The 17,384-nt window shown below is 37.9% G+C and overlaps 5 protein-coding genes across 5 annotated transcripts in view; 3 read left to right on the top strand and 2 right to left on the bottom strand.

Annotated features, from left to right (window-relative positions):
• Nucleotides 1–31: 31 nt before the first annotated feature.
• On the bottom strand, nucleotides 32–1,891 carry LOC109582382 (ER lumen protein-retaining receptor 2-like). Its single transcript, XM_019997054.1, has 4 exons — nucleotides 1,699–1,891; nucleotides 798–1,057; nucleotides 370–622; nucleotides 32–256 (listed from the first exon to the last, which is right to left on the bottom strand). Exons 1-4 carry the CDS (start codon nucleotides 1,787–1,789, stop codon nucleotides 222–224), a joined length of 639 nt encoding a protein of 212 aa, XP_019852613.1. The 5' UTR covers nucleotides 1,790–1,891; the 3' UTR covers nucleotides 32–221.
• An 89-nt stretch (nucleotides 1,892–1,980) lies between these two features.
• On the top strand, nucleotides 1,981–2,574 carry LOC105313102 (transmembrane protein 186-like). Its single transcript, XM_011406264.1, has one exon. The coding sequence runs from the start codon at nucleotides 1,981–1,983 to the stop codon at nucleotides 2,572–2,574; it is 594 nt and encodes a 197-aa protein (XP_011404566.1).
• Nucleotides 2,575–2,681: 107 nt separating this feature from the next.
• Nucleotides 2,682–7,866, top strand: LOC100632188 (transmembrane channel-like protein 7). The gene is made up of 13 exons (XM_003382792.3): nucleotides 2,682–3,171; nucleotides 3,321–3,387; nucleotides 3,453–4,159; nucleotides 4,728–4,878; nucleotides 4,987–5,145; nucleotides 5,198–5,352; nucleotides 5,915–6,083; nucleotides 6,144–6,241; nucleotides 6,490–6,831; nucleotides 6,892–6,924; nucleotides 7,065–7,187; nucleotides 7,268–7,346; nucleotides 7,440–7,866. The coding sequence occupies exons 1-13, from the start codon at nucleotides 2,726–2,728 to the stop codon at nucleotides 7,656–7,658; spliced, it is 2,748 nt and encodes a 915-aa protein (XP_003382840.1). The 5' UTR covers nucleotides 2,682–2,725; the 3' UTR covers nucleotides 7,659–7,866.
• On the bottom strand, nucleotides 7,748–12,875 carry LOC100632063 (dynein regulatory complex subunit 3-like). Its single transcript, XM_011406257.2, has 12 exons — nucleotides 12,798–12,875; nucleotides 12,589–12,749; nucleotides 12,231–12,347; nucleotides 11,802–12,157; nucleotides 11,183–11,302; nucleotides 10,750–10,862; nucleotides 10,468–10,642; nucleotides 10,298–10,396; nucleotides 10,143–10,213; nucleotides 8,197–8,320; nucleotides 8,052–8,129; nucleotides 7,748–7,998 (listed from the first exon to the last, which is right to left on the bottom strand). Exons 2-12 carry the CDS (start codon nucleotides 12,746–12,748, stop codon nucleotides 7,834–7,836), a joined length of 1,578 nt encoding a protein of 525 aa, XP_011404559.1. The 5' UTR covers nucleotide 12,749; nucleotides 12,798–12,875; the 3' UTR covers nucleotides 7,748–7,833.
• Nucleotides 12,876–12,882: 7 nt separating this feature from the next.
• Nucleotides 12,883–17,384, top strand: part of LOC100633579 (calcium-dependent protein kinase C-like) — a 7,566-nt gene continuing 3,064 nt past the window's right edge. The window contains exons 1-10 of the mRNA XM_003382718.3: nucleotides 12,883–12,946; nucleotides 12,985–13,209; nucleotides 13,313–13,347; nucleotides 13,410–13,489; nucleotides 13,558–13,810; nucleotides 13,985–14,150; nucleotides 14,382–14,604; nucleotides 15,543–15,722; nucleotides 16,234–16,499; nucleotides 16,845–17,046. Of these exons, the coding sequence (XP_003382766.1) occupies nucleotides 13,067–13,209; nucleotides 13,313–13,347; nucleotides 13,410–13,489; nucleotides 13,558–13,810; nucleotides 13,985–14,150; nucleotides 14,382–14,604; nucleotides 15,543–15,722; nucleotides 16,234–16,499; nucleotides 16,845–17,046 (1,548 nt within the window). The 5' untranslated portion in view covers nucleotides 12,883–12,946; nucleotides 12,985–13,066. The remainder of the gene's footprint in view (nucleotides 12,947–12,984; nucleotides 13,210–13,312; nucleotides 13,348–13,409; nucleotides 13,490–13,557; nucleotides 13,811–13,984; nucleotides 14,151–14,381; nucleotides 14,605–15,542; nucleotides 15,723–16,233; nucleotides 16,500–16,844; nucleotides 17,047–17,384) is intronic.

Here is a 17,384-nt window from a genome sequence, read left to right as displayed (position 1 = left end):
CTATGCGTATCAATTTTTTCAAACAAGTAACTAAATATGCATCATGACTTCATGAAAAAAATTCAAAAACGTGCCCTAACAAGATGTCTTCCAACAACTGTACATACTTTAAAGGAAAAAAGATAATAATAATAATAATAATAATAATAATAATAATAATAATAATAGTAATAATAATAATAATAATAACAATTACTAGTCAATGACAGGAGGTAGGAGGACTATGCAGGTAGCGACATCTCTTTCCCTTTGATAACTAAAGAGAAAAAAAACATCAAATACCGGTAACAATTAAGAATGCCAAAGAATGCTAAATTTGCATTTAAAACCGCAGCAGTATTATATAAGCTTGTTCTTTCACTGGCTCACCTTTGGTGATATAGAGGTAGAAGAAATCACAATAGAGAAGGGTTTGGACAACACCAGCAACTATCGCAATCCAATCGTAAAACTGCTCCGTGTAGTAGCGCCAGACCCAGTTCACTATGTAGAGTCCTCGATAGAGACCGAGGGCAAAGAGATAATGAGAGGTGATGGTTTCTGCCTCTCCAGTCTTTGATATCATGTACAGCTGAGGCATGATGGAGACTGACTCGAGATAAATAGAGAAAGTCCACAGGATCTATCAGAGGAGGAGGAGGAGAGGGGGGGGGATAGAGTGAGGGGGTGAGAAGACAAACTGAAGGGGTTGCTTCATATAATCATTATCATTGCAATAAAATAAACTTCATACCAAAGTCTTTTATAAGCGACGCCATTACAAAACATGCTGGTAGTGTGTATACATAAAGACTTACCTCAAACAGGCTAAACTCATGATTTACTAGAACTGCAAGACCAGCTATCGGTATGACGAGTAACTCCGCTCTAAATGTGTCGTTGTTGGAGTCATAGGTTGCCCGGAACTTAAAGAAAACGAGATAAATTGTGACAAGTGTCGCCAGTATAAAAATAACTTTCATAACAGTGTTGTAGACTGATATGAAGCTAGTGAACAGATCAAGATAGCGAGTCAGGAAGACCATACCAAATAAGACTTGACTTTTACCAGAAATACCTATAATAATAAAAAGAATAGTTCACAATACTAATAATAATAATAATAATAATAATAATAATAATAATAATAATAATAATAGTTGGTCTCTACCTTCTATTACAATAGCTACTAACGTATCAATATAAAAAAACAATACAAAGATAAACACAACAATAATACTAATAATGATCTAGCCCTGACTACATTGAACTCCTCCTCAATGGCCAATAGTCTCAACAAATAAACGAACCATTTATACAAGTTCTTGCCCTCCAAAATACTTAATGATGTCAATCCAAAGCAAACTAATTATACATTATTTATTAAGCAATGCATTAAATTACATTATAGCTGAATTAAATTAATCTATGAACATTGAGAAGGCTACAATACTGGTAGTTTGAATCAGGGGTACTCTAATTTGTATGGGTACCACTCTTTTAGAACATGTAAGGGAGGGAGTATATTTTGTACAGGAAATCGTGATTGCCTCAAAAGTCAAAATTCCCCCTTCCCTGTAGGCAACTTCACATGGCCAGCCATGCAGTAAAGACATGCATACCAAAGCATTTAAAAATCTAACAGTGTGTGTTAATGTAATGACATCTGTCTCACCCCACCCCACCACCTCAGTAATCATTATCATCACACCTTCTTACCTGCACACGACCTGCTCCGCCATATCTTGATCAGCAAAATAAAAATGGCCAGTAGATGAGAGATGTCTCCAGCAAGCCTAAAGATGTTCATGTTGCCTTGTCTTTCCTTGTCACACTAAACAACAAACCGGCTCGTTACCCGCGGCTTTGTCACGGATAGGAACAATGAGTCAATGACTGACGTGGATTTGAAACAGTAGGTTCTGATTTTTCTTATCACTAACAAATAGGTTTTAGTATACGGTAAACCACGTGTTGTGAAACCACACCCTCCCTGCAGGAATGTCGGCGTCAACCTTGCCTAAATTTCTGTTCGGTTCTACTCTGCCTAGAAGCTGTGTCTGTCGAATTTTATCATACAGAAGGAATTCCAATGATAGTAAAAGTTATGTGGTCTTGTATAAGTGGCCCACAATGTCATATTTCAGGGTCCTTTCTCGTTTCAAACTCTACCAAGCAGGAGCCATGTTGATCGCCATGCCTCCACTCTCTTACTGGTATTACATTGGTTCCATCAGCAGCAAGTCACTGATCAATGGATATACCGCAGCCACAGGAACTGTACTAGTTCTATGCACCCTCAGTTATGCTTTCAGTAAGGTCCTTGGAGAACTGGCTTACTGTAAGAAGACAGAATCGGTCCGGGTTTCACACATGGATTTCCTCGGACGTCGCAGAGATTTGGAGCTGCATTTGAAGGAACTGGTGCCATTTTCTGACAATAATTCACCGAAATCTGCAATAAAGACACTTCAAACTCTTTCCAACGGGAAGTACCTGTACAGTCTCAAGTACGGACGAGTTCATGATCCACAACTTTTGCTTTCCGTGCTCGATAAAAGCGGCCATGTTGTTGTTACTGAAGTTAATAATTAAGTTATAAAAATGATAATCAGCAAAATAGACTATGAATATAATTAAGTTGCACTTTGTCACGTTCACTACTACACCCATCTCTATTTTGGAAGGTTTGGAGGAATTGGATATCGAATTCTCTTTGTGTTTACTTGTATAAAACAGCCGAACTATGGATTCCATCCATGTAAACCAGTTCCCGACAGAGATAGAGGACTTGGAGTCCGTTTCTAATCAGCCTGACCCCCAGACTCCACAGAAAGCCGTCAAACTGGAGGATATAGTAAGAGATGTTCTGGATACTCGCCCAGCTGTCTTAGCTGCACGTGCTGGGGGAACAATTGGTGGTGGAATAGACAGAGGCGACGCTTCAAGATGGTCCCTACCTTCAACAGTGAGGAGAAAGGCCTCGGAGCAATCTCTGCGAGTGAAGACAGGGAACAGAAGGTCAAGATCACTTCATGGCCACCAGCTAATGAAGGAGCGTACTCAACAACAGCCGACAATAGCAAGCGATATAATAATAACTGATATTGAAGTCGAAGGAGACACTGTGTTTCAGCGTAACGAAGACCTAAGGAAGTCTTCTGCTTTGCTGAGGCATCGACTTGCAGAACGGTATGAATTAATAAGTGATAATTAACACAATGTGCATACATACACACACACTGTTCTACATATTGCAGTCATTGTAGATAATGTATGCATAATTTATTAAGGTCATGATCACATCACACCTTTATCTCCCAATCTCTCTTTATTTGCAGTCGAAAACAAACTGTTGTTTATGAGCGTGGAGTGAGGACTAGCTGCTGGGATGACCTGAGACACGTGGTAAGTTATACAAAGTGTCATTTGTAATCCCTTCCTTTGTCTCTTCCTCCTTCTCTCCTGCTCAGAAATGGCCTAAGATTAAGAGTCGTCTTCAAGTCATTGCATCCCAAGAGCTCTGGAAAGGTCACTTGAAAGAGGTCGAGGGTCTCTTTGGGACTACAGTCGTCTCTTACTTTGTTTTCCTCCGTTGGATATTCATAATGAATGTCCTCATCTTCCTCCTTTGGTTTGGCATGATCTGTATACCACAGTTTGTCTATCAAGGTAGCAACAGCGTCAATCAAGTCTCTAACATCACATGCGTACTGGAACAACCCCTCACTGATATGAGGTGCTCCAATGAGTCCTTGAATCGAACCACTGCTACTGTTTTTTCTGCTCCTGTTAACTGTCTATTGATGCAAGAAAGCGATGGTGACATGATGCTGGGGATCATTAGGATCAGGGAATGCAATGTTGGGAATGGCATTGCTACGGGCGAAGGAGGAAACGAGCTAGTTGTCTCCCCCGAACTAATTGATAGCTCTTGTGAAGTTATTGATAGAAACGCTGGCAATAATATCACGTCTTATTCAGTCTGCATTGGCGTTAAGGCCAGGGTTGAGTGGTATCAGCACATCCTTGATTTTATCTCCGGAACTGGTTTTTTCAACGAGACTATTTTGTTTCACGGAGTGTATAGCTCTAAAGTTGGCCGATACGACTTGTCTCTTGCTTTTCTTTTCATGACAGCTGTTATATACGTTGTTGCTGTTCTTTTATTAGTATACAAGTAAGTTCAACTCTTAAATTTTGTTTGTTGCGTTTGCATAACTTTACGTTGAGTTATGATATTGTTACGACTGTTAAGTTATTGCTATGCTAAGTATTTGAAGCTTTTTTCTCTTCTCTCCTTTTCCTTTGCAAACCCTTTCTCCACTGATGTTGTATAGTCTCAATTTTATTTTTCTGTCATCATTCTACTTTCACTGTTTTCCTTGATTACTAATATGAGTAACGTGTTTATAGCTAGAGGGTGTGTGATGACAACAGATAACCATTATGGACCAGGAGGGACTGTTCATATTGCATTCTCAAAATTAGCAGACTTTTCATTCAATTTTCTATTTCCTTAGATTTGTATAGAATTTCAATACTTTTTGACACATTATAGCAAAGATCAGGTTTCATTCAACTACAGCAGAGCAGGCGTAGCACTTTGATGAGCTTGCATTATTACTTTTAAAAATATCTTTATCTCTGCAATAATGCCTTTTATTATTTTTATATTCATTATTTGATGCTTTTATCTACATGTATATTTTAATTATTTTTTATAACTGTTATTTGGCTATTTTTAGAATGGGTCATGCTTTCAATGAGAGCTATGTCGAGTTTGGTAGCACTAGGAAGATCAACTTCTGCAACAAGCTCTTCACTGCTTGGGACTTTAACATCACCGATCCAAAGACAGCCAAATTGAGACAGGCTCATATTCGGACCGAATTCCATGTAAATTAAATAATATGAATGATTTAATATTATTATTTATTTAATGTTATAATAGTAGTGATGTAATCAGCTTTTATTGTTATGTGTGATTCATGTCTGCTTTTGTAGGAAGAGCTTTTGGATTTACAAGCTAGAGAGGTGAAGAGAAGCAACAAGAAGCTTGCCCTTGTTATTGTTATTCGATTTTGGACTAATTTTTTTGTCCTTATGACCTTGGTTGGTGCAGGATTTGCCATTTACTTTTCAGCTGCATATGAGCTTCAGATTGTAAGTTATAAAGAATGTAGTATATCTTACTCTTCTTTCTTCTCTTTCTCAGTTGCAAGCTGGAGTTGAAATACCACTGATTGGTGAATACCTCTCTGCCATTGTCATAAGTATACTCAATGCCATTCTTCCACTTGTATTCCAACTTGTTGCTAAGTTGGAGCAATACAAGACCAGCACTGGTGCTGTTAGGATTACACTGATAAGGTTTATAAAGAGCATTATTGCACTTTTATATTCTTTATTCCTTCTTGTGGACAGCCATTATATAATGTGTATAAGAGGAGCACGTGTCATTCAAGTGCTGGGTAATGGCACGTGTCTCTCTCTGCAGCTGCCCTCATGTACTAATGTCTTGTTGTAACAGCCGCTCTCTCTTTGTTTGTCCTATTAGATAAGAAAATTGGTTTTAGTATAAGGTTGCTATACAAAACAGAAGGCAGGTGTGAATTCCACCTTTGTTACACTTAGAGTCTTAAATGAAAATTTATAATCACCAGCGTCTGATAATTGTATTTTTAAATTAGCTGTTATTAGTGCTTTCAAGTGATACTTTGGGCTATTTGAGGAATGGGCTTACGTGGCTTTCAAATAACTTTTAAAATTCATAAAAAATCCAATAGTGATTGGAATCAACTCAAACTTTCTACATAACATAAGGACATGTATTTATAACAAGCATAACAGTATAAGAATATTCCTATGATTGTTTTCACCATTTTGGAGCAAAATACATACATTATGACGCTACATGTTTTGTTTTGTATAGGACTGTAATGGTGAGACTGTCTTCACTCATTGTATTGCTTGGTTCCTTGTTTCTGGTGATAACGGAATGCATTCAACCAGTTGTGGAGACTGGAGATCAGTGTACCATCAGCTCAATTGCCAACACATTCACCAACACTTCACTTAACATTACTCAGACCTGCCCTCAAGTGAGTCCACACACACAATACATGCATATACTACATGTATAATATTATATCTGTTTATAGTGTTGGGAGACATTTATTGGCCAGCAGTTCTACAAATTGGGAGTGACTAATCTCTTTGTCTCTATCATCTCAACAATCCTCGTTGAGAGTGGAAGGCAGTAAGAGAGATTGAATAACAATTATTATCCCGCAGGAAACAGTATAGCCTCCCCTTAATAACAATAACACAGGAGGAATTTCACATGATTTACATATCAAAGCACAAACTTTCACTTTCAATTACTCAATTTCACATGTACACGTACATATTGTTAATGATTGATTCAGGTACATGTAGGTGGTGTATCTACTTATAAGGTTGTGTTTTTAATGCTGTTTATGATAACATTATTTATTTTATTTTTAGTTTCTCTTCTCATGTCATTGTTCACCTCAAATGGAAGAATCTTGGAGAGAAGTTCAGCCGTTTTGTGACCAAAGGAAACTTCAACATACCAAAGAGCATATTGGATCTGATTTACACTCAGTCGCTTCTCTGGCTGGGATTCCTATTTGCTCCTCTGCTTCCATTCATTGTCCTCATAACATCAATACTTCTCTTCTATGTGAAGAAGTATAGCTTGATATGGAACCTTGAGCCAGACAAGAAAGGATTTCAAAGATCAGCCAGGACTAATTTTATCTTCCTCTTCCTCATGCTGCTTGCTCTCTTTGCTTCTGTTGTACCTGTTATGTACGCTGCTATCCAGTAAGAGGATATCATTTTGAATTTGTGATAAACCCCCCCTCTCTCTTTCTTTCTCTCTAGATTGAGGCCCAGTGAATCTTGTGGCCCTTTCAGGTAACATTTAACTTAAAAGTTGATGCCTTATGCTTCAAATTTATTGGCAATTTTTAATGGCCTTGTGTACGCAAATTTTGATGATTTTGTATATATTTACACTGGTACGCATGTATAGTATTAAAATCTTTTTATTCCAGAGGGCAAGAGACTATGTATCAGTCTCTCACTAATCTTATTGATGGCGGCACGTGTACTGCTAGGATTGTTGTGGATTTCTTCACCTCTTCAGCTTTCATTGTCCCACTCATCATCATACTAGTGTATGCCTACAGTCTAATCCATTAAACATTAATATTAATATTTTTCTCTCTCTCCTACATTAATGCACACACATGCACAGTCTCTCGTGTTATGCCCTTTATGTTATTCTAAAGGCCAGAGAGGCTAGGTTCCTTCTCATTAAGAAGCAGCTCATTTTGGTCAGTGAAACTCTGCCATTTAATACATAATATTGCTTTATTATTGTCAAATAAGAAAAGGAGCAATAATAATTATTATTATGTTATTAATAGGAAGGAGCGAATGTTACTCACATTGTTGGCAATCTTAATGATGCACTCCAAGAGTTGGCCGAGACTAGGGATACAACTGAACAGAAGTTGCCTCTCTCTGAAGTGATAAAGCGTCGCTCTCATCTCCTCAGTAAGGCTAGCAGTGAAGCCCCAGAGATGCCCCTATCACCACACACTCCTGATCCAATCTCCCCAGCCACCATTGATACTGCTCTGTGAAGCAAGTTATGAAAGATTTTAAACTTAATGATTTTAATGACATTATTCATTTCAGAAATAAAATTATTATAAGAAATAGACAGAAATAATTATACTTAATATATTTTTTGAAATAATAATAATTTATTAGTTTTGTTATAGTGAGTATTATGTATGTAGATTATTAATTAATTATTCATTGTTCTTTTGTTCCTAGCCAATCCTCCAACTCGTCATGTTGTAGATCAATAAAATGACTTATCTCTGTCACTCTCTCTCTGTTTCTTTTATGTAGTTTTTGTGTCAAACCATCTAATAAATTCTTCTTGTCTTTCTCTCCTCTTCCCCTTATGCTGTCCTCCTACACATACATGTACATGTTTACTTAGAGTATAAAATTATATAGAGAGAGACCTTGTTGTCAATCACTTGCATGTGCACATCATGTGCTGCATTGATAGCACTCAGCAATGTGTCCTTGTCAGCAAATAACTACACGTTAATACACAATGATGGATAATGTGTTTTCAGACTAATTTCTAATGATAAAAATACTCACAACTCTCAGCCCATCAGGTAGTTCTTCCTCTAATAGACCTTTGCTGTAGCTCTCCATTAGTTGTGTTGATAGTTCTAGGACGGTTTCGTGATGATTCTTCTCATATTCTCTGAGCTGTGTCATCCTAAACCACAACAATATAATGTATTCTGATTATAAAAAAAAGAAAAAAATTGGCGTGTGTGTATGTGTGTATGAGGCTCTGTATGTATATGTTACTATTTAAGTACATGTAAAGGCTCTGTGTGTATATTACTATTAAGTATGAGGCTTCATGTATGTATACACAATTGCATGATAAGCTCTACAGATCTATACAGTACCAATGGCACTCCCCCACGGACTACCAGTACTCATAGCGTGCACTCTATGAGGAATGGTAGCCAATGGAAGTGTGTCACCAGCACTGTACAGACCTGTAATGTAGTCTGAAGCTGTGTGTGCATTATAATGTAAGCTCTGTATGCATACTATATTAGTACGTGTACTGTACTTACATGTAATTGCATGCCACTGAAGCCAGCCACGGCTTATACCTATCTAGTGCCTACAAGAATACCTACCAAAGAACTTACAAGGAAAGTCTACAAATGCGGTTTCGGGGATTCGAACCAGGACCTTCTTGCCTCAAGGCCGGGCCCACCCCTGTAACCACTAGGCCACCGCGCGCTTGCGCAACAGCACGTGATTTTTTCACCTACACATACTAAGGGTCATTACAATACTCCATTATATACAGTGTAAATGCCTTATATTACCATACTAGTACTAATTGGACTGGCTCGGCTGACTTCAACTCAAGGCGCGTTTCATTCTAAGAACCAAAGCTAACTTCTTGTCAGGACCAACTGAAACAAAAGAATCATCATTCACAAGCTAGGTCACAAGCCAGCGAAGCCGCTGAACCTAAAGCTCACAAAAAAGATTCTTATAGAGTTTACTTAAGTCGCCATACTTTCCAGAGCTGGTGGGATAGCCTTTAGAGATATTTTAGAACCTTCTCTCTCTTATCTTGCTGTTAGATAAGCCGAGAGGAAAGTCAAAGTTCATGAAAGTTTGTCTTGATTCCTCGCCATTTTATTATTAATTGATAGTGGTGGGCGATATATCGATATTTTATCGATACAAACGATATTTTACGGTATCGATTCGTATCAGTATCGAAATTTTGAAGGAATCTGGATCGATACATTGACCACGCCCATATATTATGGTTAAATAATATTAATAATGAAAATTTTAATAAGTTAATGACGTAAATACACACACGTGGATACACGTGCATGAAAACATCGATGAAAACAGTCAATAATAAGGGGTGTGACTCCATAGGTGTGGTCTAAATATTGTATCGAAACTGTATCGATACTCTCGATATGAGCTGATATCGATCGGTATCGTATCGAATCCATTTTGGCCAGTATCGCCCACCACTATTAATTGACTTGTGACCACACCCCATTATTGCATGTATTATTTTTGTCTGACATACCGGTACAAGTGACAATTTCAAATCAATAGGCCCTGACTTAAAGATTGCTGTCCTCTGTTCATGATCAAATAATTAGAGTAGGTCTGTCCCAATGAAAGAAAACAGCTTCAATGAAGTGATTGATCCACATTATGTGTCAAATTCCAATTGCAATTGTTTAATACAGCTTGAAACTGTCATTCTATAATTCACTTTCTTTAAAGTGATTTAGGATATCTTCTAGAGTGTCATACATACTGGATATACTGCAAAATGACAAATTCTCATCAGATTGAAGGCTAATGAAAACAGACACTCATTACTACACACAATCCTGGCAGTGAAGAGCACTTCATATGTGTACAATGACAACAAAAGATTATGCCACCCAATGATATTATGTCGACAGGTACATGTACATGTAGATTAAGATAGTGACGTCTATTATGTGTGTGTATAGGATAATTATACTAACTTTGCCTGTACTCCTTCTATCATATGACTGACCATGTCAGTGTAGTTCCTTTCAAATTCTTTACTAATATCCTACACAATAAGAAGTACATGTAATTCAAATGATTAAAATAACAATGTACATGTACATGCAAAGTGTACATGTACTTTTCTTACCTCTAGTTGATCTACTAGTTGCATTTCTAGTGTCATTACGTCGTGATGGAGCTTGCTTATCTTTTCTCCTAGTGTATCAATCTGGTGATCGTTTAATAGCTGAGAAATCATTTTAAGAAGAAGATGAGGAAGGTAATTAGCTTCATGTAGCTAAAAATCTCTATACTTGCCTTTGCTTTATCTTCTTCGTATTTCTGTATCAGATCAGATGAGGATTTTTGATTCAACTCCAGCGCTTTTTGATACGCTGATTGGAACAGCTCTCTCTCTCTAGTTCTCTTCTTCTCTTCTTCTAATCCAATAGACACTATATCACTGGATATTTTCACAACCTCTTGACAATACCTTATGAAATATAAGTACATATAATACACTCCATTTAAGTATACCATCTTTTCATGTACAGTATGTACTTTTACTGTGTACATGTACATGCATGCCTAAAGACTCACTCTTCTAGTCTTTCCTTCTCTCCTGGTAGCAGTTCAAGTCTTGAGGCTTCTGTGTCATCCTCAAATAAGGAATGGAAGAATTCATCTTGTTCAAGGCCATCAACATAAGCAAGCTGAAACAGAGGAAATTGCTAACTTCATTGTCCAACAAATACATATACATGTAAGAGTGATGGAACAAACACTGATAGTGGACTGTACATATTTGCTGTTGTCAATTGGAACTATGATGATGCATCTGTGTAATACAATATGAATATTTGTACTTCTTTGATGCTATAGTTATAATTTTTGTTTACGATAAAGGACATACATGGTTCTACATAAAATTAACATATAATACCACGCTAATTGAGCCACACAGAGACAGGATTATACAGTAGAACGTACATGTAGCTATAATATGATAATTGTTATGTAACATAAAACTAACTGTGTGCTGTTGCTTTATTGCTTGTATAGCATTATTCTCTTCTTTCTTTGCTCTCTCTTCTCTCTCATTCCTCAGAATTTCGTCAAGATCTTCCTTGTGCTGCTCCAAGGCTAATGCTCGCTATATCATAATGTGTTTTTGTGTGTGCAGAAAAGAAACAAATGAATAGTAGCAAGAGTAAATAATACCTACAGAGAGTATCCAACGGCCCTATTGAGGCCTGCTGCAAGTGTGTGGATTCCTAGGAAGTCATGTTCCGCATACTTCAGTAGTTTTCAATCAATGTTCATACAGATGTGTTGTTCATTGATAATATACAGAAGTATCCTGAACGTGACTTCCTAGAAATCCACACACTTGCAGCAGCTGAGATGGGGCCGTTGGATACTCTCTGTAGGTATTATTTACTCTTGATAGTAGACTATAGAGACATAGTGCACTGTATATGTACATGCATTAAACATAATGGATTCTGTATTCAAACTAAAATGACTAATGTTTCATTATACAAAGTACACATGAAATTCTTAAATGCACTACATGATAATTATAGCAGGACTTGCCCTAAATATTCCTCATATTCTATGCACTGTGATGTGTACTAGCTATGCACTCTTACTGTTTCTTGTAGTATCATTTGATAGTCCAGGTATACTAATGATGGTATGAATGCAATGCAGTTCATCTGATAGGACCTGTATGCTTCTTCCTCTGTCTCGTTCCCAGAATGAGCAGGAACTCGACTGAACTTGTTCCCTTTTAAACAAAGTGTCTGAAGCGACGAGAGTTTACGAAGATATCGAGACGTAGAGTTGAGATTGTGGAGTTTGTTGTAGCCGAGTGACAAGACTTGTAGGCTAGTGAGAGTTGAGAGACCGCCAACCTCTTTAATTAGGTTGTGAGCAAGAGAGAGATCCTTCAATTTAACGAGCTTATCAATGCCCTCTATAGTTGTGATATTATTGAAGGAAAGATCTAGAGAGAGAGGGAGAGAGGGAAGAAGGAGAGTATCATTACATTGCTGTTAGATTAAAACTAGCTCAATTACCTAGCCATTCCAAGTGTACCAGTTGATCAAGGCCAGTAATTGTTGCAATTATATTATTATCTAGTCTCAATTTGACCAGGTTCTGTAACTGCCAAAGATTCTCAATGTGTTGCACATCTTTAATGGAAAAAACACCATATTGATTATAATGTTACCTGCAAGGCATGATTAAACTACATGTACGTGTAGTGTTGCTTGATTATAAGAATGTGATAATGATATAATCATGTTCCTCCTGCCAAGGCTTATACCGTTGCCAAGGGATAGAGACAACATACAATGGAAGCCAAAGAATATTAATGTACACAACAATAATCAATTCTATGATTACAAAGACTCTCTCCTTTTTGTGACTTACTTTTGAAGTCTATTCTTATCTCAAGTACTTCATGAAACTCAACTCCTTCCTTCTCTATTATCTTGCCTGCCTCTCCATTAGGACCCTGCTCCAGTATTAAAGACCTCAAAAGTTTCTCATCTATAACTGTTGGCTCTGCTGCATCATATAGTCTGCTCATGCTAAAACAAGACACAGACTTTTGATGCAAAAATAGATAGGTACTTTACTTGTAGGTTTGCTATGAAGAGTAGAATCATGTACCCTCAATCAAAATGATTACCAATGAAAAGTATCCATGGTGATGGTCACTAGGGTAACGGGCAGTCACGTGTACTTCTTATTTTCGTGGGAGATCCAATCCAACATCCATAAGAAGGTATATCAACTAGGCACACGAGATTATATTCTTTCTAGACTCTGTACTCGCCAGGGTCTGTGCTGGAATCAGCAGTAATTATCACAACTAGCCCTAGTACTTGCAGTTGCTAGCCCAGTCATGGCTGAGGGATCTCCTGTTCGTCGTCCCAAGCGTCGAAACGCAGTCAAACAAGGCAAGGTAGTCGAGATAAAGGGCCACAAGTTTGTCCTCACCTACTTCAAACAGTTTACTTTCTGTGGACACTGCACTCGCTTTTTATGGTGAGTCAATGGCTACTGTAGCATTGACCTGTGTGACATTTTTCCTCTTCTTCTCTCCTTTTTCAAAACCACCCCCTCTCTCTCCCTCCTTCTCTTTCACTAGGGGACTCACTGGCCCGCAAGGTTATCGCTGCCTCTGTAAGTCATGTTTATCTCTTTCTCTCTTGATACATTTTACAAGTTCTTTTCTTCTCCTCCAGCTTGCGACTTCACCATACACAGACGCTGTCTTGAATATGTCTCCTTTATTTGTCCAGGAACTAGCTTACCTGCTGGACTGGTACGAGAGAGGAGAGAGAGAGAGAGAAAGGACAGATACATAATTAACTCTATTTCTTTATCTCACAGGAACCCCGTCCCCATACTTTCAAAACGGCTTCCTTCTATCATCCAACATTTTGTGCCCACTGTGGCTCAATGATATACGGCCTGTTTAATCAGGGGGTCCGGTGTTCCGACTGTGGCATGACGGCTCACCACCGCTGCCAGGCCCTCGTCCCACGAGCCTGTGGGCAGGACACACAGGAAAAGAGAGGGAGGATCAAGGTCGGGTTTTATACCCAGAGATCCACAGAGAATAACTGGAGAATTAATATTGAAAGTACGTGACAAGGGAGTGTGTGTGTGTGTGTGTGTGTGTGATTGTACTAATGTGTCTATTTTCATAGAATGCTAAATATTATTTGTTTATCCATTTCGTTGTTTTGTTTACATTTCTGCGTGTACGTACATACATTTACATTTATTTATGTGTTCTTTTATATTATACATATAGTCATAGAGTGTCGTAATCTTCCTCCGATGGATCCGAATGGTTTAGCTGATCCTTTTGTAAAGGTCTCGTTGCTTGACAGTGATGGTAAAGACAAATCCTCAATGAAACAGAAAACAGAAAGAAGGGAGAAGACACTTGACCCCAAGTTCGATGAAAGTTTCTTTTTGTAAGTGTAATAGGCATTACATATACTGTGTACATGTACATTGTGGATGTCTCTCCTGTTTCTTTCACTTTATATTCTCTTTCCTTTCTTTGTCTATTATTATTATTATGAATAAGAAAGTATTATTATTATTATTATTATTATTATTATTATTATTATTATTATTATTATTATTATTGTTATTATTATTATTATTATTATTGTTATTATTATTATTATTGTTCTTTATAGTGATGTGTCTGAGCAGGATCTCAATAACTTTGTCTATGTTGCAGTATGGGATTGGGATCGTATCGGTAGCAACGACTTCATTGGCGGAATGGGTCTCAAAGTGAACGACATTATAACCGAAACGTGCGAGGGACAACGGATCGAGAGCTGGTACAAACTCCTCGGTGACAACATCAGTCGAAGGAAAAGTATCAGGATAATATCAGATGAAGAAGCAGAGAAAGTAATAACTTAACATTGACCTTTGGAGTGGACCTCACAGTTCACAGTCCATGTATCTTAAGTGTTATGTTCACAGTTTAAACTATACACTGTCAGGAGTCCACTCTGCATCTTAGTAGATTGTACATTTCACAATTAATACACGTGTACATGTACATTATGTTAAACTGTACTTTATGCATTCAATGGATGTACATGTGCTTGTTGTAGTGTACCTTACTGAGTTGAAGGTGTTTCTATTCCTTCTCTTCCTTCATCCTGTGTTCCTTTCACAGTTAGTTTTATTTCATAGTGTTTGTCCTTGTTTATCCGTGCACCATTGCAAGGCTGACAATAACAGTATTCTCACTAATCACTATAATAATAATAATAATCATAATAATGTGTATTTCTGAGCCATGTACTGGGTAATTATGCTATCAGATTCTCAGAAATGAGCACACATTATATAATCCATTATACGGTAGTGACTATTAAAGATATGCCATAGTCTAGCTCTTTCTTCTTGTTACATTGTTTGTATCATTGTTGGCAGTGAAGGAGTTAATTGTTGACAAAACCCAACTCTAAGATGCTCTATTTTGTCAACATGTTAATTTTGGAGTATTTTCCTCGAGTATTCACTAACGAGTTTTACTGTGTACAATTGGACGATATACATTGAACATTATAGTCCATTCAGTTATTATTGTACGTGTGCTTGTGTATGTTGAGACACTTTGGCATCTTTCTCTTTCTTCCCTCTCTCTCTCTCTCTCTTTCTCCTCTCTCTCTCTCTTTCTCCTCTCTCTCCTCTCTCTCTTTCTCTTTCTTCCCTCTCCCCCCTTTCTCTCCTTTCTCTCTCTCTCTCTTTCATATCATACTGGGGTACTTTCTCTCACATGTACTGAGATATCATTAGAATACACTAGCTCATGATATTAACTTCCTTCTCTGCAGCTCATAGATGAGTATAGGAAGACAACAAGAGCTAATAAAGTGGCTACACTTAAAGCAGACATTGAAGCACTGGACCTAAGACGTGGCTCGCAACTAGCACCTGGATCTAAAGACTTGCCTAGGATGACGCTGGATGACTTTAAACTCCTTGTTGTACTGGGAAAAGGTTCCTTTGGAAAGGTAATGGACCATGTACATGTATAATGATAATAATACAGAGAGACAGAGAGAGAGACAGAGAGAGACAGAGAGAGAGACGGAGAGAGATACAGAGAGAGAGAGACAGAGAGAGAGAGACAGAGAGAGAGAGACAGAGAGAGAGAGAGACAGAGAGAGGGAGGGAGGGAGGGAGAGGGAGAGAGAGGGAGGGAGGGAGGGAGGGAGGGAGAGAGAGATGTACATGTATGTATGTGTAGGTGTGTGTGCATGCACATAGTTTTATAGAGACATGATATTTTATACCATTAGTTATCTTTTCCTGAATATGTTACTTAAATGAAAGAATGTATGTACTAATACAAATTATTTGTATACGCATTATTCTATCGTTTGGTAAATCCCCTACAGCGTAGCTACTAAAAGAGTAGTGTTGCTACATTTACTGTATAACATTGATACTCACTGCTTCATTGTAATTCAGTTTCTGGGTGTTACATTAGTTCATCATAAGTTAACAGTAGTGTATCCTTAGGTGTTCTTGGCTGAGCACAAAGGCTCAAAGGAGACTTATGCCATTAAGAGTCTCAAGAAAGACCTCATAGTTCAGGAGGACGACGTGGAGTGTACACTTAACGAGAGGAAAGTCCTGGCACTCCAGGGAAAGCCGCCTTTCCTTACTTCTCTTCACTCTTGCTTCCAGACTAAAGAGCATCTCTTCTTTGTGATGGAGTTTGTGAGTGGAGGGGACCTCATGTTCCATATATTAGAGTTTGGGAAATTCCCTGAGAATCAGACACGGTATGTACATGTACATGTACATGTAAACATATGAACATTATAATATTTTCAATATTTATTATTCTGCACCTACAGTACATGTATACAGTATATATGTAGCTTTGTTTGTATATTACTTGGCACTTCCTTTCTCTTCTTGTACAGTCCGTGTGTGTATAGCTCGACTACCTTCCTTCTCTGATTCAGACACTATAATTCTACATTAATGTTGTCATCCTTTTCTTTATGTTTATTTTTTTTTATCTTTTTACATGAGGCATGTATATCTTATGTACCTTATAATGACCTTTAGCTCCTTTTCTTTTACTTCTCTCTCTCTCTCTCTCTCTCTCTCTCTCTTTCAAGGTTTTATGCTGCAGAGATTGTCATTGGTCTAAACTATCTCCATGAGAAGGGGATAGTCTATCGTGACCTCAAACTAGACAATGTGATGCTAGATGCTGATGGTCACATTAAGATTGCTGATTTTGGTTTATGTAAGGATGGTATTAATGCTGACAATAGGACGAGAACATTCTGTGGGACACCAGACTACATTGCACCAGAGGTACAAATGAATTACTTACTACCTGAAATTACTGTTTGTTTAATTGGGAGGAAAAGAGAATGGAGAGAGAGAGAGAGGAGGGAGGGAGGGAGGGAGGGAGGGAGAGAGGGAGGGAGGGAGGGAGAGAGGGAGGGAGGGAGGGAGAGAGAGAGAGAGAGAGAGAGAGAGAGAGAGAGAGAGAGAGAGAGAGAGAGAGCCTGTTGTTATTGCTTGTTATTAGTATTTGATTGCTATCAGCTAATTTGTAGTACTACTCTCCCCAATTGATTGTAAAATGTACTAGTATTAGTGTCATCTAGATATCCTGTTGTATAAACCAGTAGTAATAATCAGATATA

The sequence above is a fragment of the Amphimedon queenslandica genome, unplaced genomic scaffold (genome assembly GCF_000090795.2).
Source record: "Amphimedon queenslandica unplaced genomic scaffold, v1.1 AMPQUscaffold_13519, whole genome shotgun sequence".
NCBI lineage: Eukaryota > Metazoa > Porifera > Demospongiae > Haplosclerida > Niphatidae > Amphimedon > Amphimedon queenslandica.
Note: the sequence above shows the minus strand (reverse complement) of the source record. Positions and strands in the feature narration are given on the sequence as shown.

What these genes read in the sequence shown, in the direction of transcription:
- LOC109582382 (XM_019997054.1), bottom strand. Translation starts at nt 1,789, where the DNA reads ATGAACATCTTTAGGCTTGCTGGAGACATCTCTCATCTACTGGCCATT. An exon ending in GCGGAGCAGGTCGTGTGCAG is followed by an intron (nt 1,058 to 1,698) that starts GTAAGAAGGTGT and finishes TTATTATTATAG; the next exon opens with GTATTTCTGGTAAAAGTCAA. An exon ending in CTACCTCTATATCACCAAAG is followed by an intron (nt 257 to 369) that starts GTGAGCCAGTGA and finishes TTTTCTCTTTAG; the next exon opens with TTATCAAAGGGAAAGAGATG.
- LOC100632188 (XM_003382792.3), top strand. Translation starts at nt 2,726, where the DNA reads ATGGATTCCATCCATGTAAACCAGTTCCCGACAGAGATAGAGGACTTG. An exon ending in GGGATGACCTGAGACACGTG is followed by an intron (nt 3,388 to 3,452) that starts GTAAGTTATACA and finishes TCTCCTGCTCAG; the next exon opens with AAATGGCCTAAGATTAAGAG. An exon ending in TTACTCAGACCTGCCCTCAA is followed by an intron (nt 6,084 to 6,143) that starts GTGAGTCCACAC and finishes ATCTGTTTATAG; the next exon opens with TGTTGGGAGACATTTATTGG.
- LOC100632063 (XM_011406257.2), bottom strand. Translation starts at nt 12,748, where the DNA reads ATGAGCAGACTATATGATGCAGCAGAGCCAACAGTTATAGATGAGAAA. An exon ending in CAATAAAGCAACAGCACACA is followed by an intron (nt 10,863 to 11,182) that starts GTTAGTTTTATG and finishes CCTCTGTTTCAG; the next exon opens with CTTGCTTATGTTGATGGCCT. An exon ending in TGCAAGTGATTGACAACAAG is followed by an intron (nt 7,999 to 8,051) that starts GTCTCTCTCTAT and finishes ATGTATGTGTAG; the next exon opens with GAGGACAGCATAAGGGGAAG.
- LOC105313102 (XM_011406264.1), top strand. Translation starts at nt 1,981, where the DNA reads ATGTCGGCGTCAACCTTGCCTAAATTTCTGTTCGGTTCTACTCTGCCT.